The 26,707-nt window shown below is 48.3% G+C and overlaps 2 protein-coding genes across 8 annotated transcripts; both read right to left on the bottom strand.

The window, feature by feature from the left end:
- Window positions 1–3,391: 3,391 nt before the first annotated feature.
- Window positions 3,392–12,647, bottom strand: TMEM184A (transmembrane protein 184A). Of its 6 annotated transcripts, none has more exons than XM_085074576.1 (9): window positions 12,406–12,647; window positions 8,868–9,092; window positions 8,042–8,207; window positions 7,122–7,212; window positions 6,960–7,035; window positions 6,304–6,395; window positions 5,764–5,933; window positions 5,467–5,664; window positions 3,392–5,039 (listed from the first exon to the last, which is right to left on the bottom strand). In XM_085074576.1, exons 2-9 carry the CDS (start codon window positions 9,090–9,092, stop codon window positions 4,789–4,791), a joined length of 1,269 nt encoding a protein of 422 aa, XP_084930702.1. In that variant the 5' UTR covers window positions 12,406–12,647; the 3' UTR covers window positions 3,392–4,788. The 6 variants fall into 6 exon arrangements, with proteins under 6 accessions (XP_084930702.1, XP_084930703.1, XP_084930705.1 ...); XM_085074577.1 differs by lacking the exon at window positions 12,406–12,647 and adding an exon at window positions 12,296–12,391; XM_085074579.1 differs by lacking the exon at window positions 12,406–12,647 and adding an exon at window positions 12,276–12,360.
- A 1,355-nt stretch (window positions 12,648–14,002) lies between these two features.
- PSMG3 (proteasome assembly chaperone 3) lies at window positions 14,003–17,812 on the bottom strand. 2 transcript variants are annotated; one of them, XM_085074572.1, is made up of 3 exons: window positions 17,396–17,812; window positions 16,648–16,865; window positions 14,003–14,643 (listed from the first exon to the last, which is right to left on the bottom strand). In XM_085074572.1, the coding sequence occupies exons 1-3, from the start codon at window positions 17,613–17,615 to the stop codon at window positions 14,491–14,493; spliced, it is 591 nt and encodes a 196-aa protein (XP_084930698.1). In that variant the 5' UTR covers window positions 17,616–17,812; the 3' UTR covers window positions 14,003–14,490. The 2 variants fall into 2 exon arrangements, with proteins under 2 accessions (XP_084930698.1, XP_084930699.1); XM_085074573.1 differs by lacking the exon at window positions 17,396–17,812 and adding an exon at window positions 17,217–17,328.
- Between the last annotated feature and the right edge of the window lie 8,895 nt (window positions 17,813–26,707).

The raw sequence follows: 26,707 nt of genomic DNA, 5'->3' as shown, positions 1-26,707 counted from the left end.
AAAAGAAAAAAAAAAAGGAGAAAAAAAGGAAAAAAAAAAAGAAACAAAACCGAAAAACTTTTGTAATGTGGATTTGTTTTCCTTCGTCTGTATTTCAGTCTGCTGGGGTGTTTCTGTAGATGGTGGATACTTGCTTTCATTTTTTTAATGATAGAAGTCTTCTGTTTTAAGTTGTTTTTTATCACCAGCTCATTCTATCCTCTGTGGTTACTCAGTAATTTCATTTCAATATTTATTTTTGTGCTGCTTTTTTATTATAAAATAAATTATTGATATACCAAGCAATGTGGATTCCTGTTTGTAAGGCGAATAGCCCTGTGTATGTGTCCATTACTTCTCTTGACAGCCACAACGTAATTTATTGCTGTAAATTTAGCTGCAGTGACTGGTTTTTTTGTACCTTTCCAATAAAGCATTTTCTGGTTTCAGACTTGCCCTGGTCTATGGTCAGCGTTTTGGATGATCAGCCTGAATTGATCTTCCGTGGAGTGTTTTCCTCAGGTTTTTTTGCTCCCTGTCTCCCAGTGCAGCACACGGCTGGCTGTGGTGCTCTGGTGAGCAATGTGTTTTTTGGAGGCAGGCTGGGCTAAGGTGAGCAGGATGGGAGCTTGGGCTTTTGAAATCATCTGACCAAGCCTGCTGGAACCCATCTATGCCTTGCTGTGGTGCTTTCTTGGGACACTTGGAATGTGCTCAAGGGCTAGCTCTTGTCCAAGCTGTTTGTCAGGTTGTTCAGACCACATGTATCTGTTCCCAAGCCAGGGGCTTTGGCTTTGTGCACAATCAGTAGGTGTCTGTGTTAGCACAAGCAGGACTGACAGCTCAGCAGGCACCTGCCTGCAGTCATGACACTGAACAAGGCCACTTCTGGCGTGGAGACACTGTGACCTGTCTTGAAGTGCTGCAGAGAGACATTCCTCTCTCTTCCTTTGGGTTGTGAAATATGCCTTCATGGTTTCCCTGTGTGACTGCTTGTGAATAAACTGTTTTCACATCAATACTTTATCTTTTTGCTTTTCCCTGTTGGGGCTTTAAAAAGGTGGTACCTTGTGCCAGTGAGCTCCCAGGGGCTGTGTTGGCTTTAATTCCCTATTCCAAGTGGTCGATTTTCTTGAGGGAACAGCTGCAGGGCATAAAACACTTAGCCTGTTGAGGCAGTAGGTTGGAGACAGATGGGTGTGTTGACCAAGGCTGGAATGAAGAGGTAGGGTAAAGTGGAGAAGGGCTGAAAGGCTTTGTGTGTCAGCAGGTAATGGAGGTCATTAGGTGGAGCCAGGCAGGCTTGGCTGAGCAGGCATGTGGGTGAAGCCTGGGGGTCATGACAGTCTTTGATGAGCAAGAAAACCACCATCAGCTGCTTTGGCTCCTGCCAGGAGACACTGCAGTGAGGAGCTGGTGACAGTGGAGAGGACAGGGAGGAGGGCCAGTTGTGACTTGAAAGGATGGAGGAGCATTAGGTCAGGAGGAATGGGCCAGGTGCAGGTTCAGCAGTGAGGAAACTCAACCTTCACCATGCATCAGGGAAGAGCATAGAAGGGTCTCTGTGAACAGGGCCCTGAAAGAGCAAATCCTGCTCTCTGGTGCAGGTCTGGCAGTCTGGTGCCTGTCAGCAGCTGGGCTCAGGGAGTTGGTGGGTGCTAGCACCTAAAAAAAGAAGTGTCTTGTCTGACTGGGTGCTATGCAGTGAGCAGCTGTGTGTGAGAGCTGGCTCTGCTGTGGTGCCAGTGGCCACCTTCCTTCCCCTCTGCTTTTATGGAGGTCAGCCCAAGCTCCTGCAGGTGTAGTGGCAGGGTGTGCCCTGTGACAATCATCCCTTACATGAGCAGGGTGTAAACCTGCCTGCTCCAAGCCCAGAAAGCACCAGGATCTCTGATAGCTGCAGCTCAGCCTTGTCCTTGGGGAAAGCCCGAGGACAAGTGACAACTGGAAAACAAATCTGCCGACCACCGGAGCCTGCTGTTGGCAGTGAGAGATGCCTGTTCCTCCCGGGCTGCCTGCTGGCGTGGCTCCAGGCACAGCAGGCTCCTGTGTAGGTCACCCGTGTGCTCACTGCCAGCTCTCCCTGTGTCCTTGTTGAGGAGGTGGAGGAGACGCGTTAGCAAAGGAGCGCAGAACTCCGTCCAGCCTACACCACTGTTGGCATTTCTATTCCCCATGGTTGCCTTTTGACAGCCTCAGGGTTTGAGGGCCGTGACAGCGCCCAGCCTGAGCCGTCAGCTCTTGCCTCTCTCCCCTTTTTCTCCAAAAAAAAGGATGAGCAGGAGGCCCAGCTCGCGCCGGCTGGAGCAGGGAGGGTGCCTGCTGCTGCTGTCGCGGCAGCCAGCTGGTGTCCAGCCCAGCACGGCTCCTTCAGGCTGGTATCACACTGCTGACTTGCATGAGTCACAGCTGACTTTTTTTTTCCTTCCCCTCCTTGTTTGGCTTGCAAGAAAGATCTGTTTTACATATAATACAGTAATCAGGGCTTGACATAAATAGGCAAATGTTATTGTCTGCGGTGGGAATTGCACCTGCTGGCAGAGCAATGGAGGCAGCCCATTATGCACCGGAGTCGATCATTTGTGCAATGAAGTACAACCACGGATCTTGCTGTGTTCTTGTGCAAGTCTTTATCCCAGCGGCTGCTAGTGCGCCAGCAGATGTGCCATCGTCACCTTTGCAGTCTGTCCTCGCCCCAGGAGCCAGAGCAGCCTCTGTTCCTGCAGCTGTGGCAGTCCTCTCCCAGAGGGGTGAAGACCAAGATGTTCAGCTGAGATGTCCCTGCTTTCGGTGCTGACTGCCTTACAAAGCCAAGCAGTCTTGTCCCTGAGTACTGAGGCTGCACTTTGTGGCAGGACAGTCTTGCTCCCAGGATGTGCAGGATCCTGGATGAATGCCTGGATGTGCAGAGCATATGGCTGTTGTTTATGGCCCTCACTGCTGGCAAAGTGGCAGCAGTCTCACCGGCTGAGCAGGTATGAGTATTGCCCTTCGGACCAGAGGGACTTGCAGGACTGGCTGAGCTATAGGCTGCTTGTGTGGAGCCTGGGCTTCAGCATGGTAGGATTTCTCCAATAATAATAAACAGACCTTGTCCTGCTGGTGCTGGAGGCTGGGCTTAGCTTAGCTAAACCAGATCCAGCACCTCTGAACCACTGCATCCACAGCTTAGGAAGAGGTGCTGTGCAAGGAGAGGAAGCAGGAGACACGTACATTCTTTGTGGAGTGAAAAAGATGAGCACAAATCCTGTAGGGATGCCAAAATGTGCAGGATGCTGCGTGTGCAGGTATTTCTGCTGGGCCAGCATTGAGGGGCAGGGAGGACGTTAAGCTTAAGAGCATCAGCATTATAGCAGGAACAGGCAGATCGTGGGCTTTGCTTGCTGAGCTCAGTGAAAACGCTTGCTTGCTCTGTGCTAGAAATTGCTGTTTATTAGAAAAAAAATAAATAAAATAATTTCGTGTTTTGATTTACATTTTGCAGCTTAAGAGCAGGGGAAAAAAGAAATCCAATTTCTATGAGTTGTGTTTAAAAGGGCTCCAAGCCTTATCCATCGGTTTGTTTGCCAAATGACTGCAAATCTGAGCCTGTAGATCTGCCTTCATCCTTCCACTACCCAGCTACCACTCCAGACAACAGCCCAACCAGTGCCTAAGAGAATTCCCAGGGATCATCTCATTAACAGAAGAATAGAAATTGGACTAAAAATTGGGGAAGAAAGGGGGAGAAGAAGACTTAACAGAAGGATGTGCACTCTCCATCAGTGATACAAGGAACATCCCTTCATACACGGTCTTCCCTTGCCTGAGGTCTTGCCCCAAGTGGCAACATCCCTTAGCACCTCTCTGTCCTCACTGGTCACCCAGCTGGGCTCAGCTCCTGCTTGCCTTCCCACAGGTCAGGCAAAGCCCAGGGATGGGGAATAGTGAAGGGTTAGGAGGAGCAGACAGTTCCCAGTAAGTGAATTCCTACCACCACCAGTCACAGTCTGCTTCCCTAATAAAGATTCTGATAAGGAAGCTGGAATCCCTTTTAACTTCTGATCCATTCAGAGATAAGATGGTTTAGACGTAAACAAGCACTTCTGTCACCGGCAGCTCTCAGAAATGCAGCTGCAGACCTCTGGTTAGTCCCACTGAGGTCCTGCCATGCTCCCGGGGGAGTTACTTGGCCAGCTGCATCCACATCTGGAGGGGGAAGAGCATGACTTACTCTTTCTCCATGGTAAAGGTCTTTTGCACATCTCTAGAAGCTTTTCTGTGAGAAGGAGAGGGGGAAAGATGTAAAAATAAGAAATGACGTCTTTCAACCTTTACCGGGTTTTGAGGTGAAGTGAAGTCACCTTCCTGGGCTGGTTTTCTCCACGGAGCCCTTGAAGATCATTTTTTACTCAAATTGGGAGAAACTAGAGCAGAACTGTGCTGAGAAAAGCATTTCTCTCAGGCCTCAGCACTGCTTGGAGGTAGCAGGAGGGCAAGGGCGGCTGGTCTGTCATGCACCCCAGCTCCCCTCCCTGCCTGGCATCCCCCAGCATTGGCACAGGGCTGGCAGAGAGACACCAGCAGTGGGGTGGCAAAGCCCAGCCTGCAACACAGGGTCCAGCACAGCTTCACCCCAGTCAGCAGAAGCTGGCACTATTTGATTTAACCTTTCCTGAGTTATTGCATCTTCCCTTCGAAAGACTGACTTTTGGGGTAGAGTTCCTGGTTTCTCAGTGCTCTGCTTAGCCCAGGCTGTCTCAACCTCAAGACACCTCCCTTTTGCATGGGTTAAAACCTCTCCAGTGTCAGTGTCTCTTCTGATAGCTCCTACAGTTCCTCATCTGACAGGATTAGCATTCTCTTTTCAATGTTTTTGCTCCTCCTGCCGCTCTGTCCATCATTCTTGGAGGCCACATGCCCATTTTCCCCTGGTGCTTTGTGCTCTGCCTCCTGCATGGACTGCTGGGTGTACTGCTGGTACGTGGGTGAGAAGTTGTGGATGGCATCCTGCACGATGTCCTGGGGGCTGATGGTCTCCTTCAGCCCACTGGAGATGCTCTGCATCGGGGCGAGGTTTGCTGCAAAACAGGGAGAGCAGGAGGGTGATGGGACAGCAGAAAATCAATGAGCACAAGCAATCCAAGACACTTTCCCTTAGAAATTCAAGATCAGGGGCTCATTGTGAGCCGTGTCAGCTTGTGGTTCCAAGTAGAAGTAAGGCAACTCCAGCTCCCTGTTCCAAAGAGGATGGATCCTCCAACAGCATGTGGGTAATACCACAGTCCCCTAATCCTGCCCATCCACACCAAGGTCTCTTTTCCTGCCCACTTGCTATAGCTTGTGGGTGTCACAAGAGGGAAGAGGGAGAAGGAATGCACGGAGCACAGGATAAAGAAAATCCTCTTGTAGCTTTTAGTATCCCATTAATAATACGATACTAATAAAATAAGGGAAGTTTCCTCTTTCCTTGGTCAGTGAAGAAAGGAAGAAGTGAGGAAGAGTTACCTCTTGAGTTTTCTGTCTTCTCCCTGTACACCTGGCAGGTGAATGCATAGCGCAGGGCAATGGAAGCAAAGAGCATTTCAATGCAGATGATGAAGTTCTGGTAGCCAGCAGCCACTGTCCCAGCTCCCACCTCCTTCCCATCGATGATCTGAACTTCAGGGATCACCCCACATTTCTCCAGGATTGCCAGGAGTGTCCCTGAGCAGGGGAAGGGAGAGAAATCAGTTCTGCTCCTGCATCCCTGGGCCAGGTGGGGCTATGGGAGGAAATGCTCTGGGTGTCCATGGTGGGACCCACCTTGCCAGAAGGAGAGGAAGATGACAGCCTTGATGGTGATGAACTTGAGGACTGGCTTGAAGGGGCGCAGCAGGTCCATGGTGGCAAAGTAGAAGAGGAAGAGGGCGTAAAGGGCCAGGCTGACAGAGAAGTTGTAGATGATGGTGATGTAGAGGTATCCACTATGGATGCTGGGGAGAGAGAGAGGGATGCTGCCATGGGCTGTGAGGAGCAAAGCAAGTGCAACTGGGGGCAAAGAGGGATCAAACGGGGAAGGGGAGGGTGCACAGCTTTGCTATGGGGGAGAACACAGCCCAGGAGGGGGAGGAGAGCAGAGGTAGCAGCTTTTCCTCTGTTAGTGGGACCTCTTATTTCAGCTCACAGGAGTTTTGTCCTTTATTGTTTGGGGGCAGTGAGTCTCTGTTCCCCAGCACTTAGGGTTCACAGTGCTCTCACTGTGCTTGGAGCAGCTTCCTGGGGAGACTGGCAGGACACACTGGTGATGGAGCAGGGATCCATCCTCTCCCATTCACCCTCCCCAGCCTGACCCAGCATCCTCACTTGAAGTCTCCATCGCGGTACTTCCCGAACGCCTGCAGAATGATGGTGATGATTGCCATGAGGGGTTTCACAATGCAGAACTGCAGTGTGGCCTGCACAGGGGAGAGATGTGGTGTACCACAGGCAGCAGGGACATCCCACTCCCCACATCCCACCCCTCTGCTCCTGGGACAGACATGCAGAGAGAGCAGTGCTGGGGGGTGAAATATGAACCAGCACAAGGTCTGCAGATGGGAGGGAGGGGGGCTTCCAGAAGGCAGCTCCTGAAAGGCTGCATAGCCTCTCCAAGGTGGGGGACCAGGTAGCTTGGGGACAGATGGGTGACAAGATTCAGCTCACAGTGCAGTGCTGGAGCGTGACAAAGCTTCCAGGCTAACCTGGGACTGGACAGAGATGGCAATCTGAGCTCTGCAGTGGGAGGAGACCCTGACTCAGCAGTGAGTCAGAGGCAAGGACATCGAGCAGCCCTGCTGCTGGCCAGGTGCCGGCAAGCTGGTGACCTGCCTCCCTCAGAGGAAAAAAAACGCCAAACCCTGCATCTTAGGAGAGTGATGAAGCAGAAGAGCCCCCTTGGCAGGGCAGTGGGGAAGGGACCTGCCACCCAGAGAGCCCTCATCTGAGGGAAGTGGAGCCGATGCTCCCCATCAGGTACCCACCTGCTTGCAGAAGCGCAGGAACCCGATGGAGTAGGACATTCCCTGAAGGCAGCAGGTCCCATAAAAGCAACTGGACCTGGAAGCAGAAGGCAAGGGGATTCATTGGGGGTGCTGGATGGGGAAAGTGGCTGGGGAAGGAATTCATGGCATGCTGGGACTTACGCAATGGGCTTCCCTCGGATCTCTGCCATGATGGTGCTCTCCCCTCCCAGGTACTCAAAGCACAGGCTCAGGAAGCTGTAAATCACAAAAGCTGCCAAGGCAAGGGCAGACATGATCAGCAGGACTGATGGAAGCCCAGGAGGGGGTTTTCATCTCACATTCCTTCCTGCACAGGTGTTTTCCTCACCCAGCCTGGCACTGCATCAAGATTTGGGATGCTGGTGGTTGGGAGCCCAGTGAGAAGAGCTGCAGGTCAAATCCATCCGACTTGGAAGTGGAGTCAGACACATCACACTATGTGCACAGAGTTCATTACAGACATAGCAGCTCCTCTGGGCACACACAGTCCATCCAGGGACCATCTGCATGGAAGGACCTCAAAATTGCTAAGGGGCAGTGCAAATGGCTGGTGGCCAGCAAGGAGCAGGTCCTGAACAGTTGTTTTAGGCAACCCCACCACTTACTTTTCATGTACTCCAAACCTGAAATAATGCAAATGCCCACACAATTTATTTCCCGAGGAAGAGAAGAACAAGGTAGAAAAACAGCCTTAATCTTGACAAGCTTCCCTTGCACTTCAAAACACCCCAACTCCCCAATTTCTTGGGTACATCTGCCTTGTGTTTTAGAGAACTTCTGCGCTTCTACCCCACAGGCAGCCAGAAAACCTCTTCCCCCAGGACCATGGTGCTGGGGTCCCTCTGATCCTGTGTCTGAAAGGCACCAGCTCGTGTTTGTCTGTGGGGCATCCCTTCCCTGCTGCTGACAGAGAAGGAAGGGGAAAACTTATGCATGGAGGAAGGGAGAGTGGGAAGTGAAAGCAATGGAGATTTGCCACTTCACAACCCAAGACGCTCCAGAGACAGGTCAGCAGGATGAGAGCCTCACTTTGCATTCTGCTGAGCAGATGCTGTGCTCACCTTCATAGCAGTCACGCACCGAGTCGAAGTAGACGTAGTACTGGTGGCTGCCGAGGAGGAGGAGGCTGAGCCAGGAGTCGAAGGCATAGACAGGCACGATGAAGAGGATGCGGATGATGTAGCGCTGCTCCTTGGGGACGGTGTAATTCCTCAGGTGTGTGTAGATCTGCAAAGTGCCCAGCATGTGGAATTGTGGCCCCCACAGGTGAGGATGGGAAGCAGAGGTAACCCCAAACCCACAGGGGTGCTGTGTTAACCCTTGTCACGGGGGTGAGAGCTCTGCCAGCTTTCCACCACAGACCACCACAGGGAACAGACACAAGACAGGCTCCATCCCAGTCCCCGGGGAAATCCCTTGCATGAAAACATATGGAAATCAGGTTCCATCCCTGGGCTGTGGGGGGAATGAGCCCTCCCCTGTGCAGTCCCATCCCAGTGCTTGGAGACAGCAGCTTGCCCCAGGGCTGCCTTGGGCAGCCTGGACCTGCACAGCCCCCTACACCATGTCCACTGGGTCTATGCCTCATGGCAGCTGGTGCTGTGCACCCCAAGCACCCCAAACACCTCACTGGGTGTTGCCTCTGGGCAGTGCCAATGCCCTGCAGCCTCTCCTGGCTCTGGCAACCACCTGGGGAGAGTGTGGGCAAAGTCCACCCTTATGAGCTGCCAGCACCAGGCTCCTGACAGCAGGGATATCTCCTCTGGGCAGCAACAGGAAAAAATAGTTATTTGGAGCTGAGTGATTTGCAATGAACTTGGGGGCAATCAATAGTTTTGTTCTCATGTCAACCCCTGTACTGAGCCCCATCTCCACTACAGCCCATACCTGGTGGAAGGTGACGACGAGTGCTGACCACACAAAGATGCCAGAGATGACCTGTGCTGCCGTGGTGGTCAGGAAAAGCTCTTGGCCATCCTGGGAGTTGTTGTGGGCAGCCGTAAGCAGGGCAGCAGCTGGGAATGGGGGGATTGAGGCCAGCCTGGCCACTGTGCCAGGCCCTGGTGTGCCAGGCGCCACGGTAGAGGGCACAGCATGTGTGGCATTACTCATCTGCAGGGAGGGAGAGAGAAGGGGAGTGATGCAGGAAGGCAGGAGGGAGGTAATCTGGTGACAGGGAAGGTCCCAGCACATTTCCCAGCCCACACAGCATGCACAAAGCTCCTTTGAGGTTTATCTCCTCCCCAGGGTTTTTCCGGGGTGTCCCTCACCCAAACCAGTCCATTTGCCATGGCTGGGTCTGCTTCTCCCAGTAGGAAAATGCAAATACCCTTCAAGAGCAGACCCTCTTTTCCCTGAGGAGGTGTATGCAGTTCCCATGTCTCCCAAAACACACACTTCTCCTTTCCAGCTTTGCTCCTTGCTTTCTCAGGAATCGCTCCTGCTTGAAAAGGAATGATCTGTGTGTATTTGTGCCCCTGTGAGTGACTTGAGGCTCAAGACCCTTTTCCATCAGAAACTTAAGGGTTAAGCCCATCCCTCACCCACAATAATAAGTCCCTTACCAACAAGCCATCAGGACACTTGTCTCCTCTTCCTCGGGAGCCCAGAAAACACTGTGTCCCCCCCAGTTTGTCTCCTTTCATCATGTGTGGCCTGCTGGGGGCAAAGCCTGAGGCTTCCTAAGAAACTAGACATTTGGTGTCACCCAGGTTCTTCACCCAGCTATTTCGGGATTGTGGGGGTGTCAGTGTGCCAGTAGTGCCAACCCCAAGACCTGAAGGGCAGCCAGCACTCCCCCCTGCACCCAAATTAAGCACGAGGGAGCAAGCCTGCCATGCCAGAGGCAGAGCTGCTGCCATTTGGGGATGCTGGAGTGCTGTGGCATCTCCCTGGTTGGTCTGTGCTCCTGGAAGCTGGCTGCCCCAAAGCACTGAGCATTCCTGGTGCACAGGGTGGCTGGGCATATGGACACCATGTACCCTGCGGCTCCAGACAGCAAGGACCAACCTAATAATAAGCAATTATTTATAGGGCAGCTTCATATCTCAAGGCCAACAGATGCATAAACTGCCATGTTTGGGTTCTCTTTCTGCTAATCTATAGAAAGCTGCTTTTTCCCAAGTATAACAATGGCGGTTTGAAAAAACTTGCAAGCTGAACTCTAACAATATAGATGCTTCTCAGTGCATTGTTAATAAACAAATATTTTAGCTGCTGGGTAACTATCGCCTGGGGCAAAACTGTAAGCACGAGCTGGAGAGAAGCATGAAAATATCTGCCATAGATAAGCGTGGTAGGGAATGACCTTGGTCCAATTAAACACTGAAAACAAACCAAAGCAAGAGCTCACCCTGCAGCTCCCCGTTCTGCCCTCTCACCGAACCCCAACCTCACAGGAGAGGAAACTCAGCTGGTGTCAGATCAACAGCCCTAAAAATACCTCTCCCTGGCTCCGCCTGGCAGGAGTCGCCTGTAAGCGGAGATGCCGGGGCGGCAGCTGGCGAGGTCCCAGCAGCTCACCCCGCTGTACCTGCTGCAGGGACAGAGGGCCGATAGTGTTACAGGGCCAGCAGGGAGCCACGTTCTTCCTCCCCGCGACCGTCCTGTGGCCCTGCCCGGACAGCAGGAAGAAGGATCCCGGGAAAGCCGGGGCGGGATCTGGTCTTTGGACAGGCTTCGATGCTGCCGGACCTGCCTTGTAAACATTAACAGGAGGACGGAGATAGCTCGTGGCACAGGGAGGGAGATGAGAGCCAGGCTGTGCACTGTTCCCCAATGGCTCCTCACTCTTTCTGGGGCTGCCCTGCTGCTGGCTGGGGCTAAATAGCTGGATTTGGCCATGCTTTCCCTCTGCCAGAGCATCATGAGAGAGCAGGATGAAAGCTCACTCTTTCTAGCTGTGTTTTTCTAGTCACTTTTCTGGTTATCCAGCTCACTCCCCAAGACATGGCAGAGAGCTGTGCTCTTCACTACACCCATTTATTCTGTTTTCAATCCAGTGCTGTGCCGCAGAAGCTTGGCTCAAGACGTCCCATCTTCTATGAACTTTCCCAGCCACCGCGGTGTGAGCACAGTGGCACTGACAGCCAGTCCTGGCAGCCTCCCCGACATTGTCACACTCTGAACATGGCAGAGCAAGTCATTAAAAGCAAAAGCCTCTGTGCCGCTCGGAGACAGGGCTTCCAGCTCCAGAGGTAATTAGATCCCGGCCGTGCAAGGTAGTCAGGCAATTCAATGCAGTTAGAGAGCCATTTGCTTCCAAAACAAAGGCAGCAAGGAGACACCGGGAATAGTAACAGCTGCAGAATTCAGCTCCTCGGTGGGACTGAGCCATATCCAATCTGTCTGTTTGCAGACACCTTGCAGGTAACTGCCTTACAGTGTCTACCTGTTACACTCACTCCCTGGGATATTAGAGATGCTCAGTGAGAGCTGAGAAGATAAGCTGAGCAGTGAAACTTGTGTTCAGGCAGGCCACCTGCAAACGGGGCTCTTCACCTTGCCAGGGATTCCCTCCATCAGCAGGCTGCCAGAACCCTGACTCCCAGCTCACATCCCTCCCTGTGTCCTGAAGCACCTGGGACAAATCCCCATCTCAGCGGCAGCCCCCTGTGGGGTGGAGCAAGTCAGCATGGAAAGGTGAGCCCTCACAACCCCCCCAGCAGTGCCTCCCAGATCCCTGACCCACATCCCGGGAGGGGACCATCCGGGCTTAGCCCCACCAGTGCAGGAGGTATGCCTTTCCTCCTGGCTGCTTTCAGGTAAAGCCGGGACACTCGGGTTATTTATCGGACCAGCCTCTCCACACCACCATCAGGCCACTCAGGAGGAAGGACCTACAGCACACAGCAACAAATCGAGGCAGGGCATCATCGAGCCCTCCTTGAGGACCGTTTGGAAGAGTGGATGACGCAGGCACAGGGCTCTTAGAGGAGGCTCTGCCCCCCCAGCAGCTCCCACAGGTGCTCAGAACCAATGGCCGGCTCAACCCCTGATATGTGGGGTTTCTCCCAGCTGCTGTGCACCCCCCCGAGCCCCACTCACCCTTTGGGGCTCCTCCGGGAGCGAGTCTGGCCGCCGTGCACCTGCCTCCGCATCCCCCGTGCCCTCCTCCACCTGCACCCTCTGGAGACTCCTCCTCCGGACACCCTCCAGCCCTGCCCGCCTGCTGGCCGCGGGCCCTGCCGCTGTCCCAATTACCCTCCCTGCTCCCCGGGTCCCACCAGCACCCCACTCTCCCTGCTCGCCCACTGGCCCTTGCTGTGCCCCGAGCCCCGCCGGCGCCCCGCTTACCTTACCAGCACCCCGCTTACCTTACCAGCGCCCGGCTCACCCTGCCAGCGCCCTCCCTGTGCCCCGGGCCCCGCGGGAGCTGGAGCAGCAGGTCGGGCTTTGTCTCCCGCAGAAAAGCTACCCAACTTACCTTTCCAGTCCGCCGTGCTCGGCACCCACGCCCGGAAAGCAAACACGGATGGAGAGCCGCGGTGCAGCCCGACGCCGCTGCCCCCCACCCAGCACACGTCCTGCGGCCGAGGGCAAGAGCTCGGCTGGGGTGGCAGAGACAGCTTTCCCAGCAACTGGGAATTGAACCCTGCCTGGAGGAGAGCGCTGACTAACAGGCAGACAGCTGGTGGCACCTTGTGCCTGTTGTTTGGGCAGGCCTTCCCCTTGGTTTACTGTGGAGCAGAGAGGAGCAAAGTCGAAGGACCAATTGCTTTTGCTCTAAATTATTGCACGTGGAAAGGCAGTAAGGTAAATCTCTCCTGTCTCCACGCATCAAATCAGGGAGGTTTCCACGTCCTTTCCTCACCCACCACCCTGTGCAGACCTTGTAGCACATACACAGCCAGGAAATGAAGGTGCTTAACTTGTGCCTGGCTTTTAGGTAGTAACACTCAGGTCTTTGGAGCACAGGAGTGTATCACAGCTGCTGTATCACCACCGTGGAAGATGCAATTTCCATCCAGTTTGCTAATTCATGTATGTTTTCCATGAGTTGCTGGAGCTATGGACACAGTAAGAGCACCAGGAATTGGGATATACATTGAAATTTGTGTCAGGAAAGAATCCCTACTAGCAAACCAAGATTGACAATAACTAATTCCACATGCCTCTCTCAGCCTTCCTAGACAAAAAAAAAGGGAAGTGTAAAAGAGGAAAAATTTATAGTTCTGACAGATGCGAATCTTTGATTCTTGGAAGCACAGTTTGGAAAATTATTTTTAGATGAAGTTTCTTGTCAAGGGCAGCTGGAAGCCTGCAGTGTTTGAATGTATTTTTTAAAAAAAGTTTCATTTCTCATAATCCCTTAAATGCTGTAAATAATGCTTATTTCAGAGAAAAGAGTCCTTTCGAAATCCATTTTCTGCTTTTCTACTTCTAGGGGATTTTTTAGCAACAGAAATGAGCCGGCAGCTGGATCACCATGGGGCAGGCACAGGCTCTGTGCTGATTCTGCTGTACCAACAGGTCTTAGCACAGCTCCTCCCTGTCCAGAATCCAAAACCTGGCCCTCTGTCTGTGCTGCCAAGTTCCTAAGTGACAAAAGTGTGTTAACAGCTCACTTAAAAAATTACCATTTGTTGTTGCTTATTACAAGAGGTAAAAACAAATGTGCTTTCCAAGCAAAAGGCAAAAGTTTGCCCATTAAGCTCATACAATTGCATCTGACACTTTTTGTCAATGACTTGGCAGAAACAACCCTGTGTAACCCCTCAAACCATCTGTCCCCATGTCTCCTAAGACAGATGCTCATTGCAGGTGATCAACCTATGGATGTTCTGTCTCTCTGATGTGCTGGTACCACGTAATCCATTGGCAGAGATTATCTTCTTACCACTATTTTGGGTTCCTGTCTTCCACCCTGACATCAGCTTTCATGAAATTTGCAGAGCATAATTATCTGCCTGTCTTTAGAATCAGAGTGAAAGTAGAAAATTCATTCAGACTACATCCAGAAAGGGTTGGACATAAGGACAAAAGCATCTAGGACTCATTTCCTGAAAAAAGGCAAGAAAATCTTTCCTATTATACGATTGTTTATTTTTTTTACCAAGGCTTGTATTTCAATTGAAGTGATTTTCACAGAGCAAAAAAGAAAACAGGTAAAATTAGATTTGACAATGTTTCTTTTATTCCTTCTGCACTGGGTGCTCCTCCTTTGTGGTACAGTGCAGCTACAGAGCTTGGCATCCACTGCTCCTCAGGACACACGTGCAGAGCCGAGCCCTTTCCCAGATAAATGCCCCGCCCAACATGATAAAAGTAACACTTCTCGTGTATATTGAGACAATTACTCTCGCCTCACCACTGTCTATATGGACTTGCAAACCTGTCCCAGTAACAAAACCCACGTATGTTCTACACAGTAGAGAAAAATTCATGAAATTCCTCAGTACGTCCAAAACCACCACAAAGACATTCCATCGTTTTCATTTCTAGTCCTCTTAAATAGGTGGTGATGAGTCATGGACTCAAGATCATTTCCTTGAATCCAGATGGCACAGCTTCACCATACTTGGCAACTTCGGATCACTTCTCGTAGAGCCTGTATTCCTTCCATGGTCTTGTCCTTCAAAGCCATGGCGAGGAGAACAGGTTTGTTCCCAGCTTCCTGCGACACGAATGCCACCAGGTTTTTGGCACAAACATGAACGAGGGGCTGAAAAGCAAAGGGATACAGATGTACATTCCTACAGATGGCAGAACCCTCCTACAGGAGTTAGGAGAGGAAAAGTCCTGGAATGACGTGGAGAAACTGTTGATCCTGGAGTTGGACTGAGCTTGACGTTTGCTGAGTGATTCCAACATGGTCAGCAAAGCCAAGCCGTGGGACAGGGAACTTTAGAAAATGCTTTCTCAACCAATTTAAAAGGGAAGAGTTTGGTCCCATGAGTGTGACAGCCAGACACACCACCCTGAAACAACTTTACTTGAGCTGCATTGGAATTGAGTTTAGCACTGCCCGGAACATTCGGAAACTCAGTACAGAGAATCTTTCCTTCCACTAATCCTCCCACCTGAACTAAAGCACCAGGATTAAATTATATGAAATGCTGTGGGATCAAAATGCCTTTATTTCCTTCACAGCCAGGTTTCTAATGAAGTTTGCAAGTACGTTTTTTTTGTTTAAAAACTTGTTCTGAAGAGGGGATGTTCCACTGACAAGCTCTGTAAAAAAAAAGCTGTTATTTTTGCAATTCCTAGAGATCCCTAAATAGTGTTATATACACAGTTTTTGTATACCTGGTGTAACAGACATGTTGCTTTTTATTTTAATAGCATCATGAAACCAGAAATAAGTAATGAGGCTGAAGGAGGCAAGAAAAGGGAAACCTTTCTCATGAGGTTTCTTTAACAAAAATAGATTAGAACAGCATTAACTATTTCACTTGGAAGGGACCTACAATGACATCTAGTTCAACTGCCTGACCAACTCAGAGCTGACCAGGTTAAAGCATTATTCAGGGCATTGTCCAAATGGCTCTTAAACACTGTCAGCCTCAGAATATCAACCACCTCAAGCCTGTTCCAGTGTCTGACCACCCTCTTGGTACAGAAATGTTTTCTGATGTCCAGTCTGAACCTCACCCAGCACAGCTTAGAACCACCCAGCTTGTCTAGGTTTCATTTACACCCACAGTTGTGTATCTGTCAGAAGGATTAGTTTGCTTGATTTTAGCCGCTGTTTGGAAGTGTGCACCATCTCAAAGAAGGACGTTAACAGTGACAAACAGGAGAGCAGCAAACTAGTGAAACCTTTTCTTGAAGTTTAGATTGGTTAAGTTAGTTAAATTATTTAAAAATAGAACGCAATGAAGTAAATGTAGCACTTCCCATTTCCAAATCAAACACGGAATCAGCTTGGGGGTGGAGGTGGTCAGACTTAGCAGATATCACAGCAGAGAAAGCAAAATATCTCCCATCCAGAAAGGGAAGGCGATTGCTCAAGAGAAAGAACTCCACAAGGGGAAGTTATGGATAGAATCGGGAACTTGTGTTGCTATAGCTTTTCTAGTTAAAGCTAGCAAATAATATCTGATAGCTTCAACCCTGATGGAAAGCTTCATAATCTTGTAGCTCTGTAACTTTCTGTTTTAATGCTTGATCTGTTGATGCTTTGCAAAACACATTTTCCTCTGCTTTCTCTTCAGCTCTGTGAAATGGTCGATAAAAACTCAGTTTGTTGAAGCAAAACAAATTAAACTTTATCAAGGGAAGGTGCTGGCAGGCACACTTGGGAGTGGGCAACTAAAGTCCACTATGGGGCTGGCATAGACTAGGAAAACACATGAAAAGGAAAACAAACTCACTGGAACAGAAACCCAAAAAGGTTATCGATGGCTGCATATTTGATCTTGCAACCTTTAAACCAACAGAGCTTTATCAAACTTTCCATAAACACGGAGAAGCAATCCATATCCTGTAGGACACAAACTAACACATCCCCAAACCACTCAGGGTTAGTTAAACTTTTATGTCAAAGAGCAGACAAGCGCGCATTCTTTTCTGATGAGCCCCTCTTTCCTCATTTTAAAATTAATCTTATCACTGTTCAAACACTGCTTAACTGCTGTGATTCATCAACTCCCTGGCAACTTGCACAGCCCCACCTACTACATTTCCCCCTTATCCTGCTGCCTCTGCGCTTCGCATCCGCTCTCACCTCATCCTTGCCCAGCAGCACCTTCGTGGTGAGCGATGGCCTGCCCACGTTGTCGCCGATGGTGTTGGGGTCCACGTAGACGATGGTCCCCATCTTGCCGTACTGTGTGACCACCACGAGGACCGAGTTGGAGAAGGCAGTGCACACCACCTCGGTCGGGACGCCGTGCACCACCTCCTCCCGCTGCTTGGACGTCACGATGGGACTCGCCTCCATCGCTTCCGAAAAACAACAAAACGACAGCAGTTAAACAACATTAAAAACGTGCTCTGCGGGCTACAAAAAGACCGGATCCTTCCCATGGTTTGAAATAGCCAGGGTTAAGTTAATTTCGGAGCATCCGGAGGTGGGTGTCCGCAGGCCAGCGCTGCACACCCGCAGCGATGGCAGCAGTGTCCCCGCATGGCTCCGCTGCCTCTGACAGGGTCCCCGCTAACCAGGGTGGCTGGTACAGAGAGGGAGACCCCGAGCCCTGCTTTCCACCCCGGCTCCACCACGCTTTTCCTGAAGGAGACATGGAAACAGCCACCCCTCCCCTCCCTCCAGGCCGCGGCCCTCACCGCCCCTACCCTTGCCCGCGCCGCCGCTCTCCGCCCAGGCCCGCCCCGCCGTGGCGGAAGCGGCGCCTTTCTTTTCCTTTCCTTTCCCTTCCTTCCCTCCCTCCGACAGCCGGCGGGGGGCGATGGCGCAGGGCAGCCGCTGCCCTCACGGCCTGTCCCTCCCCTTCCCTCAGCGCCGCCGCCATTACCCGGCAAGGCGCCATCTCCGGCCTGACGGCTCTCCTCACCGCCGTGCTGCCTCGCCGCCTCCGGGCAGGGCTGCCGCACCCGGTCCCTTCTCCCGGGGATGAGCCCGTTCCCCCGGGGATGAGCCCGTTCCCCCGGGGATGAGCCCGTTCCCCCGGGGATGAGCCCGTTCCCCCGGGGATGAGCCCGTTCTCTCGGGGATGAGCCCGTTGTCCCGGGCATGAGCCCCTGCTCCCGGAGATGAGCCCGTTCCCCCGGGGATGAGCCCCTGCTCCCGGAGATGAGCCGGTTCTCCCGGGGATGAGCCCGTTCTCTCGGGGGTGAACCCCTTCCCCCGGGTATGAGCCCCTGCTCCCGAGGGTGAAGCCCTGCTCCCGGTCCGCTCTCCCCGCCCGTTCTCCCCGTGTCACTCGGTGGGGTGGGGAGCAGTGGCAGTGCAGCCGCGCTGTGCCATGAGGGGATGGCGTGTGAAGGCACAGATGACCCTGGCGGCCCGAGAGAGGCTGTGAATATTGTGAGTTTTTGTTTTTCCCTCCGTTTCTCCCCGGCATGCGGCTGATCCCTCTGCTGGGTGTTGTCAGGCCGCGCTGTAAGCTCCCGAGCGTGCTTTCCCATCTAAATAAAAGTGGCTTATAAAGGGGGCTTGGGTAAAAGAGGCAACTTTTTGCATAGGCAGACGGAGATAGGACGAGGGAAATTACTTTAAACTAAAAGAAGAAATTTACATTGGATATTAGGAAAAACTTGTCACAGCTTGCCCAGAGAAGCTGTGGCTGCTCCATCCCTGAGGTGTCCATGGCCAGGTTGGACAGGGCTTGGAGCTACCTGGGGTAGTGGAAGCTGTACCTGTCCATGATGGGGTGAAACGAGATGATCTGTAAGGTCCTTTCCAACCCAAACCATTCTGTGATTGCATGAAAACAAGGCAAGGAATCCTCCTTGCCCTTGGCCAAGCAAGCAGTGGCAGCCTGAAGGAGCTGTAATGGGGGGTAAAATAAAGACATCTGTGTGAAGACAGTGAAACGAAACGCGTCTGTCCCAAGTGCAAATATTAGTTTCTATTAATTACCTCCAATTAATCCAGTGCTGATTTTTTTCTTTGAAATCCTGGTACTCATGAATAATAATTTTGTATTCTAATTTATACAAAGGCCTGAAAATGGGGATTTCTCAGAGGTTTGCAACCTTCCAGACTCCTGCAACTGCTGCATCTAAAAGACAATCGAAATCTTCATTACCATATTTTAGCTGTAGTGTATCAGCATTCTCATCACACCACAGATATCCTGGCCATGGGTGCAGCAACAGCTACCTGATCTGTGGGTTATATGTCTCTTAAGGACCTCATGAATAGTTCTTTTGTTTATTTTGCATTGAAAGTTTTACCAAAACTTAATTACAGGAGGAGCACATAGACTTGGTGCTGAGAGTCCTTTAAGCCACCGTTAGAGAGCAGCAGAGGTCCATGGAAGAGCTGTGAATTCAGCAGGTTATTTTTGTGGTTAATTCGAACAGAGAGGCTCGATACCTTTTCGGAACTCTTTGCAGTCTGGCAAATAGTCTGTTTTCCAGGACTGAATAAACAGCATTCCTCTTTCTTGCTTACCACAATCACTCGAGGCTTTGCCTGTTTGACAGAGATAATAGCAGCTATTGTCAGTAAAACCTCCTGACTCATAAAGAAGTTTATTCGTGCTCTGCCTTCTCCGGAGAGTAACTTTACTTCAGGACACAAAGGACTGGATTCTTCCTGCCATCCTTGCCAGACTTAATTTTATTTTTTACATGATAGGAGGACAAAGAGAGTCCACTGTAGTTCAGATTTACATGGAAACACCATTCTTTGCTGTTTTGCTTTAGTTTGGGGCAAGAAAAGTTTCCTTTCACAGTTTCAGTTAATTGGATGTCTCATTTTGGCATGTAGCTGAGGTGGGATATAGCAAACTGAAGTAACTGAGCACTGAGCCTTCATCACTGCAAGTGAATACATTAAAGAAATGAACCAAGGAGAAGGCTCCTGTTGTCTGTGTGACCTAGGCAGGGAATGAGGATTTGAGAATACACACCATGACAGGTAATGGAACCTTTCCTGAGGGGGTCTGTCTGACTGCCATCTGTTTCCCAGCATTTTCGTGCTGGAAGGAGCTGTACCCATATTCACTCACCTGGTTTCTCTGACACCTTTCCTTCAAAGATCCCTAATCACATTGCAAACATTATTACATTTAGCTTCATAAACTGTCTTTCAACATAACAGATTGTTAATATAATCCATTTTATGGTTCGAGAGAAATAAAGAATTGAGACCAACAGGAGTTCAGGGCCATCAAATCCTCAGCTGGAGATTCTGCCAGATTTCAAGATCCCTTCTTCCATTCCCATGCACTTGCTGCTGAAGAAACATAAGTTGTGCATGTCACTATCTCAATTATAAGAGAAAATCAATGACTGTGCAGCCCCATACTTTGACAAGCAAAACTCCTAATATTGCAGCTTTATGCCTTTATTATTATTTATTCGAGCAGTTTTGTACTGCTTCTCTTTTTAAACTGTTTAAATGCCTCTGTGTGTGTAGACTGGAAGGAGGCTGCTTTTATGTTAGTCTTTGCATTTATCTGAACTAATTTTATAAGAACAAATGTGTAAGATCCACAGAGCATCAGAAATGTTTCCCACATCTCTCAAACATAGACACACAGTGTTTCAGGACATGCATTAATAATCCCTGCTCTGGGGAGCATCTCACTATCAGAGTGCTGAGTTGGTTTATTAGTTTACAGGTTATTACTTCTCTAGATTTCTCTCTTGTAGCTTTTATGATGCAGAATATAGACTGTGAGCTGGAACCTCAGGTGCAGCTGGGCTCTGGGCTGCGCAGCCAAGGAGAGAGCAAAGGAATTAGTTTGCTCCCTGATGCAGCAGCTGCTTGGGAATTATTCTGACCCTTGTTATAAATCAGATACATGAAGTGGAGCTGCCTGTGAGTACATTCCTCCAGCAAGACAATATCAGAGTGCTCCTTGTCCCCTTATTGCTGTCACAGTAAGGTTGGGGATGTGGGTGGTGTACGGTTGTGTGAGGGCTTTCTATATGGGGCCATTGTAAAAGGAGTAGGAGGGACAGCAGAAATCCACCTCATGGATTTCTCCTTTGAAGCCATCCCCACTGCATTTAAATAGAGTCTGGCAGAGATGGTGTTCAGAAAATACTAGTGACTCAAGGCCCAGGAGGAAGCAGGGAGAGGAGCACACCTTGGGCTGTTCAGCCCCAGCAGTCAAGTTCCCTTGCTGGCTCTCTGCAGTCAGTGGAGAGGAGAGACAGAGGCTTTGGCCTTTGGTGCAGAGTGGAAACACGGCTTTGAACCAGGCTCTCCACAGTCAGGAGTCCCTCCTGCTGCACCTGAAGTTGGCTGTTTTATCTCTGGGTTTTTAGAGCTCCTGATGCAGATATGGGCCTGCCAAACATGACCACAGCCCAGCTGCTTCTGCGCATGGACACATATGGACATCAGGTGTGCAGGGGAGCCTGAGGTTGGAGTGGAAGCCACTGAGGAGTTCAGATGTATCCAGGATTAGGTGATACGTGAACAGCATCTCAGAGTTAAAGCTCTGAGGCTCTCAGTTTATGTACTCATATTTTGAAGGAAGGTGAGGGGATTCTATCTTTTTTCGTGTGCTGGTTCCTTTTCTGTGCTTCCCTAGGATAACAAGATTATCAATTCTTATTCTGAGAGACAAGTCTAGGAGGTTTGCTTTGTTCTGAAGTGGTTCTCATGGCTCTTATTGTATGGAACATCTCTTATTTCATTGATTGTGTAAGAGGAAGGCTCAGCCAATCCATTAGACATTGCAGAACCACTCCAACCCATATTGTTGTTGATAAAACCTTTTTTTTTTAACCACTGTAGAATTCAGCCAGCAAGAAAAACACAGTCTTATAAGAAAAAACAAACATAACACTTAAACCCAAATTGTTCCCTTTCTGAGTGAGCTGCACTCAGCTGCACATTTGAAATAGAACTGCTGGATGTCTTTACATGCCTGAGACTGTCAGGCCATTGGTATTGTTTTTGTTTCTTGTACTTGTAGCTTAGTAAAGAAGCAATATGGCAATGTTCATTAATGTTTGTGTCAATAGTAACTGCCCACATATGAGCACTAGCAGATTTTCCTGAGAAAGCTCAAAGCACAGGGTAGGATTTAAAAACATGGCAGTAAGCCAGCATGCCCTGGCTGGGCCTGGAAACATCTAGGTAGCAATTTGACTGGTGCTCTGTGGAAGTTTTTTTTAGTCAGATTTAGCGACCTATAAATAGAGGAGTGCTCCAGCCCTTGTAGGACTTTTTTTTGCTGTGTCATTGGTGTTTTCTGAGCTGCTGTGCAGGCTGGGGGAGGAGGATTACAGCTCCATGGGGCTGAGAGGAGAAAGGAGCAACCTTAGTGCTGGGGGAGAATTTCGGGAAGGGGCTCCTGCTGAGATTGCAGAGTCTGGCAAGAGTGAAGCAAGTCACACCTGCAGAAGGATGTTGCTGAAAACAGTTCCTGGGGTGCTTGATCTCAAAAAGCAGTAGTTTTCATATATTCAGGACCCTTAAAACCAGCCCATCTTAAATTGCTTTGCAAAAATTTCTTCAGAAATTATTTCAACAGCCACTGAAATGAAAATGGCATTTTGGAAATGTGTGAGATACATCTCCAGAATCACTCCAGACTACCTAAGAGAGCTAAAAGAGCTCCAGTTACCTAAAAGAGTCAGGATTACATCATGCAGTCAACCTGGTGCTGTCTGATGATAATTTTATCCTCGATATTTATCATGAGATAACAGCTGGCTGTTCTGGGCACTGTAGGCAGGGGGTATGGAACAGACAGAGTCATCATGAGGCAAGATTGAGTTTGAGTACTGTTTACATAATTTTCATTTGTCAAATAACAGCCCTACATAGATCACAACCATGACAGCTCCTGTGGATGGTATCATCCATCAGCAGATCTACCCTGTGAGCAGCAGAAGCTTTGTATTGCTGCAATGGCCAAAGGAATTATTTCCATGGATCAGTAAAGACAGCAGTAATAGCCTTAAAGCTCACTATAGTTTATGTAGGACATTTCAGGTGGTTGTGGTGGTCTGTCAGATGAAAGACAACATGCAAATGGAGTGGATTGTAAAAATTATTATGGCATAGCTTCTAAGAGTAAAACTCATACCCCTCTGTTCCTGAGAAGGGTGAAAGCACAGAAAATAACTCCATGGCTCTTGCAGAAGTAACGAGAATGTTGAAGCATTAGTATGTTGCTAATAGTATAGTCAGTCCTATAAATCACTTAATTGTGACAGCAAATTAAATAGTGTTGTTGTCTAGAATTCACCCACAGTTAAAATGATATATCTTGATGAGACAAATGCCTTCTGTGCTGCCAGTAATAAATTAGCTCCTCTTTCAAGTGAGAAAACAATTAAAAACTTGGTTGAAAAGGGCATACTTTCTCTGTGGCCACTGATCCCTCAAACTCTGGAAATAATAAAGTGGTTCTAATAGTTGTTCATTGTTACACAGTTGAAAGAGGAAAAATCCATTGCCTCATTATGTTCAAGACAGTTATGAAATTGCATTGGGAATATTTGAAAATGTAAGAGGCATCTAACCAAATGGTTTCAACTTTGACAATGTGTCATCATTTGCAGTTCATAATGCTGCCGTTAACTTTGGGAGACATCAGTCAGTGCACACAGTGGAAAATGAGAATAAATATTTACCTTGCATTTATATACTGCATAAATAACAGCAAAGTACACAGTAGACAAGTCATGATTCCATTTTGAGGGTTGTGTAACAAAAGTTTCAGAATTACAGGAGATATTCATTTTGCAGCACTCAAATATGGGGAAGAATTCACGGAGTTCTCAACAAAATGGGCAGCAATGCCTTGCCAATGAAACAATACCAAAATGATTCCTGAGTATTATGAATTACTTCTGAATGTTAGATGAAGATTTGCCCCTTCTGATTATTAAGTTCTTTGTAGGTGTTGAAGCTGTTGAGGATGGTGGGAATTCCTGGTGTCTGAACACCTCCTCTTTCGGGATACATTTAATTTGTTTGCCATCTAGTCAAAATTGCCATCCTCTCTTGTGCTTAAGTTTAGCACATAAAACTTAAGTTATGCTGTAGGTCACAATAAAGAATCCAAGTCAGACCTGCATAAATACATTCCATGACAAGGCAGGAGAATGCAGGCAGGTGTCCTTCTGTGGGCTGTAGAGACTCTCAGATTTCTGTCTTCTTCTGCCTGTACTAACCAGACTCAATGAAAAAGTGTGAGATTTTTTGAAACTGGGAGCTGTATTGAAGGACTTACCTATGACAGAAAATTGGAGACACATTTATGAAAAACACTGTGATTTGAAAGATTTTGTGAGGCATGTGCATATACTGCAGGAATTTGCTTTTAGAAGAGTTTCAGATCCTGGTTATCTCCATTTCAGAAAGCTTGTAGAGTTTACTACATCTCCTCCTGTGTCTAGAGACTAATCAATAAATATTTCCTCTTGGAAGCAGATTTAATATTTTCAAGCCCTACAAAATACTGAGTCTGTTAAAGCTGAAGTTCAAAGTTAAAATTAACTGACCACATAAATTCTTTTATGAATCAACATAAAAAGAAACAAGCACTGAAATTGTTTGTTAGTGTCATTCTAAGTAATGAACTGAAGTTTGCGATAATTTAATTGTGCTTTTGATGGACTGTACAAATGTACTCTTAGAAGAAAATACAATTATATACTGGGGAAAATGGCATTAAAATGAGGTATTGTCCCTTATTTCATAGGTGCTTATCTCCTGTTTCTGCACAAGAAACATAATAATTAAGAAAGGAAGATATGCTATCAACTTTTTAAGTTTCATCCTGGAAATGAGTTTGGAATATTCCATGAGGAAATCGATGTCATTTTCCTACTCTCTTCTGTCTCTGTAAGAAATGCTCTGCCTAAGTCCTTCTTTGCTCTGAATTTGCAATTCTTCTGTTTCTTTAGGTGACTGTAGGCTGAGCTCATGTTTTTGCTCTCAACTTCACGTGAGACTCTTTTTCTAACCCTTCCAAGAGCATTTTGGAAGTAGTTTGCCCAGAAACCCTGAGATCTGAGAACACTGGAGGATTAGGTTTAAACTTGTTAAACTGAATTAACACTCCTGCCACACGATTCTGGCCTGTGCCAGTCCTTCTAATCTTGTTCAGAGTTTAGGATAATTTGTTTAGTAGGGCTGATCAGCTGGAGGTTAATTCAATTGGACTTTGGTTATTTATTCATGCCCGGATTTGCTAAGTGTCACAGCAGATACATGAGGTCTCAGTTACAGTTATGAGATGGCTTCATTAGTGTGACGGAGAGTCCATCTGGGTGACTTCCTTTGCTCAATGCAATAACTGGCTGTCAGGGCTCTCTCCAGTGGAAAAAAACCTCCTTATGTAACATCTCCCTTTCATTTGTGTTACAAGTGTATTGATTACAACTTAAAAGGCACTTCTGTGTTCTGATTGCTGGGATTGCTGATAAACTTTCTCAGGGATGTCAGTAACAGTCCAGCTCTACATTTTCAACTGATAACAGGATTTAAAAGAAAAGGACAAAAGTGTTTTAAAAGCAATTTATTATTAATTATGTGTTTTCATGCAGGATTTTGCTCCTCACTTCAAGGTCCACTTTCCTCACAAGCGAGGTGCTGCCAGTGCTGGGTTGGAAAGTGGTCAGTGCTTTGCACTGTCCAGAATTAACTACCCAGAAATTGAAGACATAAAGGAAGAAGAAAATTCCATCCTACTGAAACCTCTGGAGGAATTTAGGTTGGCAGAATGTTGTTACTCAAACTGGAATGTGGCCAGGACACCAGGATTAATGTTAGCACAAAATGCCATTTGATTGCAAGTGTTCGGATAACCTTGGATGAAAGTCTTAACTGAAAAGAGGCTCTTCTAACAGAAAAGGGCTCCCTGATGTTGGCTGAGACTTTGGTTCAGGGTTGACTCAGAGGATTTTTGCTCTTTGCTTTAGCAGTTTTTGAATGGGACAGCTCTTGAATGGTAACAGATCTCCCCTACACAGCCTGCAGCACAGCAGATTATTTCTCACAGAGAATTCCATGCCATAGACTGATGCCTCTTTTTAGAGATGTTTCCTGATATATCATGCAAACAGGAGCCTGAAGGGAGACTTGCTGGGGAATGGTCCTCAAGATTAGAAGGCAGGACAAATGTTCAGTGTTGAGAAGGCACTGGGACAAGCTGAGCTTCTGCAGCCACATAAATATGGAGTAGCTACTCATGTTCAGATCATCATTTGCCTCGTTCTTGTTTTATTCTCCTCTCTGGATGTTTCTACTGTCAGTCCTCTAATACGTGTTATATCTTGGGCTGACAAAACCAGGTGATGTCCAACTAAAAACTTGATGATTACAAGCACTGTTAATAAAAATTTCTTCTCTCTCTTTTTTTTTTTTTTCCAATGAAATTGTAAATCTGAGGAACAACCATTAGCTTCCAGGGAGAGAGAATTGTTCCCACGTGCTTGGCCATCTTCAGAAAACCCTGTCACAGTTACAGACCGTGAAATATGGTTTCCAACAGAACAATGTACCCCAAGCCAGCTGGGACCAGTATTACAACTCAGCATTCTTTGCAGAAGTTTATTTGCTGTTGATGTGGACGTTAGAGCTTTGGTGAGGAGTTTCTACTTTTCTACGCAATAATGCAGCATGGGTCCTGCAGCATGTTTTCCCTTGTTTTCCATGCGAAGACACTGATTGTCCCTTTTCCTCCAGCTCAGTGTTCCCATTCCTTTCCTGTGGCACCACAGACTTGTACATGAGCCAAGATATGATTCCTCTAAGAATATACATAATTTAATATTCTTTTTTCTGGTCTTCATTATTTTTCATTTATAGGATAACCAGCAGCTGAGATACTGAGTGCTTTCCTTAACTTTGCTTTGACTAGTTAAACTTTTAAATCACACATTTTTATTCCTTTCTCCTTCAGTTTGAGGGTTATTGTATAATTCTGCATTAAAAAGGGGGGGAAAAAAAGGGGAAGTAATCACAGATACATTTTGCTGAGAAGAGATAGATGACCTGACATAAAGGATTGAACATACTCTTCCACAGATATCCCTGCATCTGACAAAATAGGCCAAACTCCTTCTTTATTGTGGCTCCACCAGGGATGAATGAGCCCTAGGGACTGTAAGGAAGACCACGTGCTGACTTTTTGTTTCATTGAGTCCCTGGAACATTGAATATGTGCTTGATATGCAAGAGT

The sequence above is a fragment of the Lichenostomus cassidix genome, chromosome 14 (genome assembly GCF_008360975.1).
Source record: "Lichenostomus cassidix isolate B80296 chromosome 14, HeHo_3.0, whole genome shotgun sequence".
Taxonomy (NCBI): domain Eukaryota; kingdom Metazoa; phylum Chordata; class Aves; order Passeriformes; family Meliphagidae; genus Lichenostomus; species Lichenostomus cassidix.
Note: the sequence above shows the minus strand (reverse complement) of the source record. Positions and strands in the feature narration are given on the sequence as shown.

What these genes read in the sequence shown, in the direction of transcription:
- PSMG3 (XM_085074572.1), bottom strand. Translation starts at nt 17,615, where the DNA reads ATGCCCGGGACAACGGGCTCATCCCCGAGAGAACGGGCTCATCCCCGG. An exon ending in CGGAGATGGCGCCTTGCCGG is followed by an intron (nt 16,866 to 17,395) that starts GTAATGGCGGCG and finishes GTTTTTCGGAAG; the next exon opens with CGATGGAGGCGAGTCCCATC. An exon ending in TGCTGCTGGGCAAGGATGAG is followed by an intron (nt 14,644 to 16,647) that starts GTGAGAGCGGAT and finishes TTTGCTTTTCAG; the next exon opens with CCCCTCGTTCATGTTTGTGC.
- TMEM184A (XM_085074576.1), bottom strand. Translation starts at nt 9,092, where the DNA reads ATGAGTAATGCCACACATGCTGTGCCCTCTACCGTGGCGCCTGGCACA. An exon ending in GGTGCGTGACTGCTATGAAG is followed by an intron (nt 7,213 to 8,041) that starts GTGAGCACAGCA and finishes TTGCCTTGGCAG; the next exon opens with CTTTTGTGATTTACAGCTTC. An exon ending in TCCTGCGCTTCTGCAAGCAG is followed by an intron (nt 6,396 to 6,959) that starts GTGGGTACCTGA and finishes TCCCCTGTGCAG; the next exon opens with GCCACACTGCAGTTCTGCAT.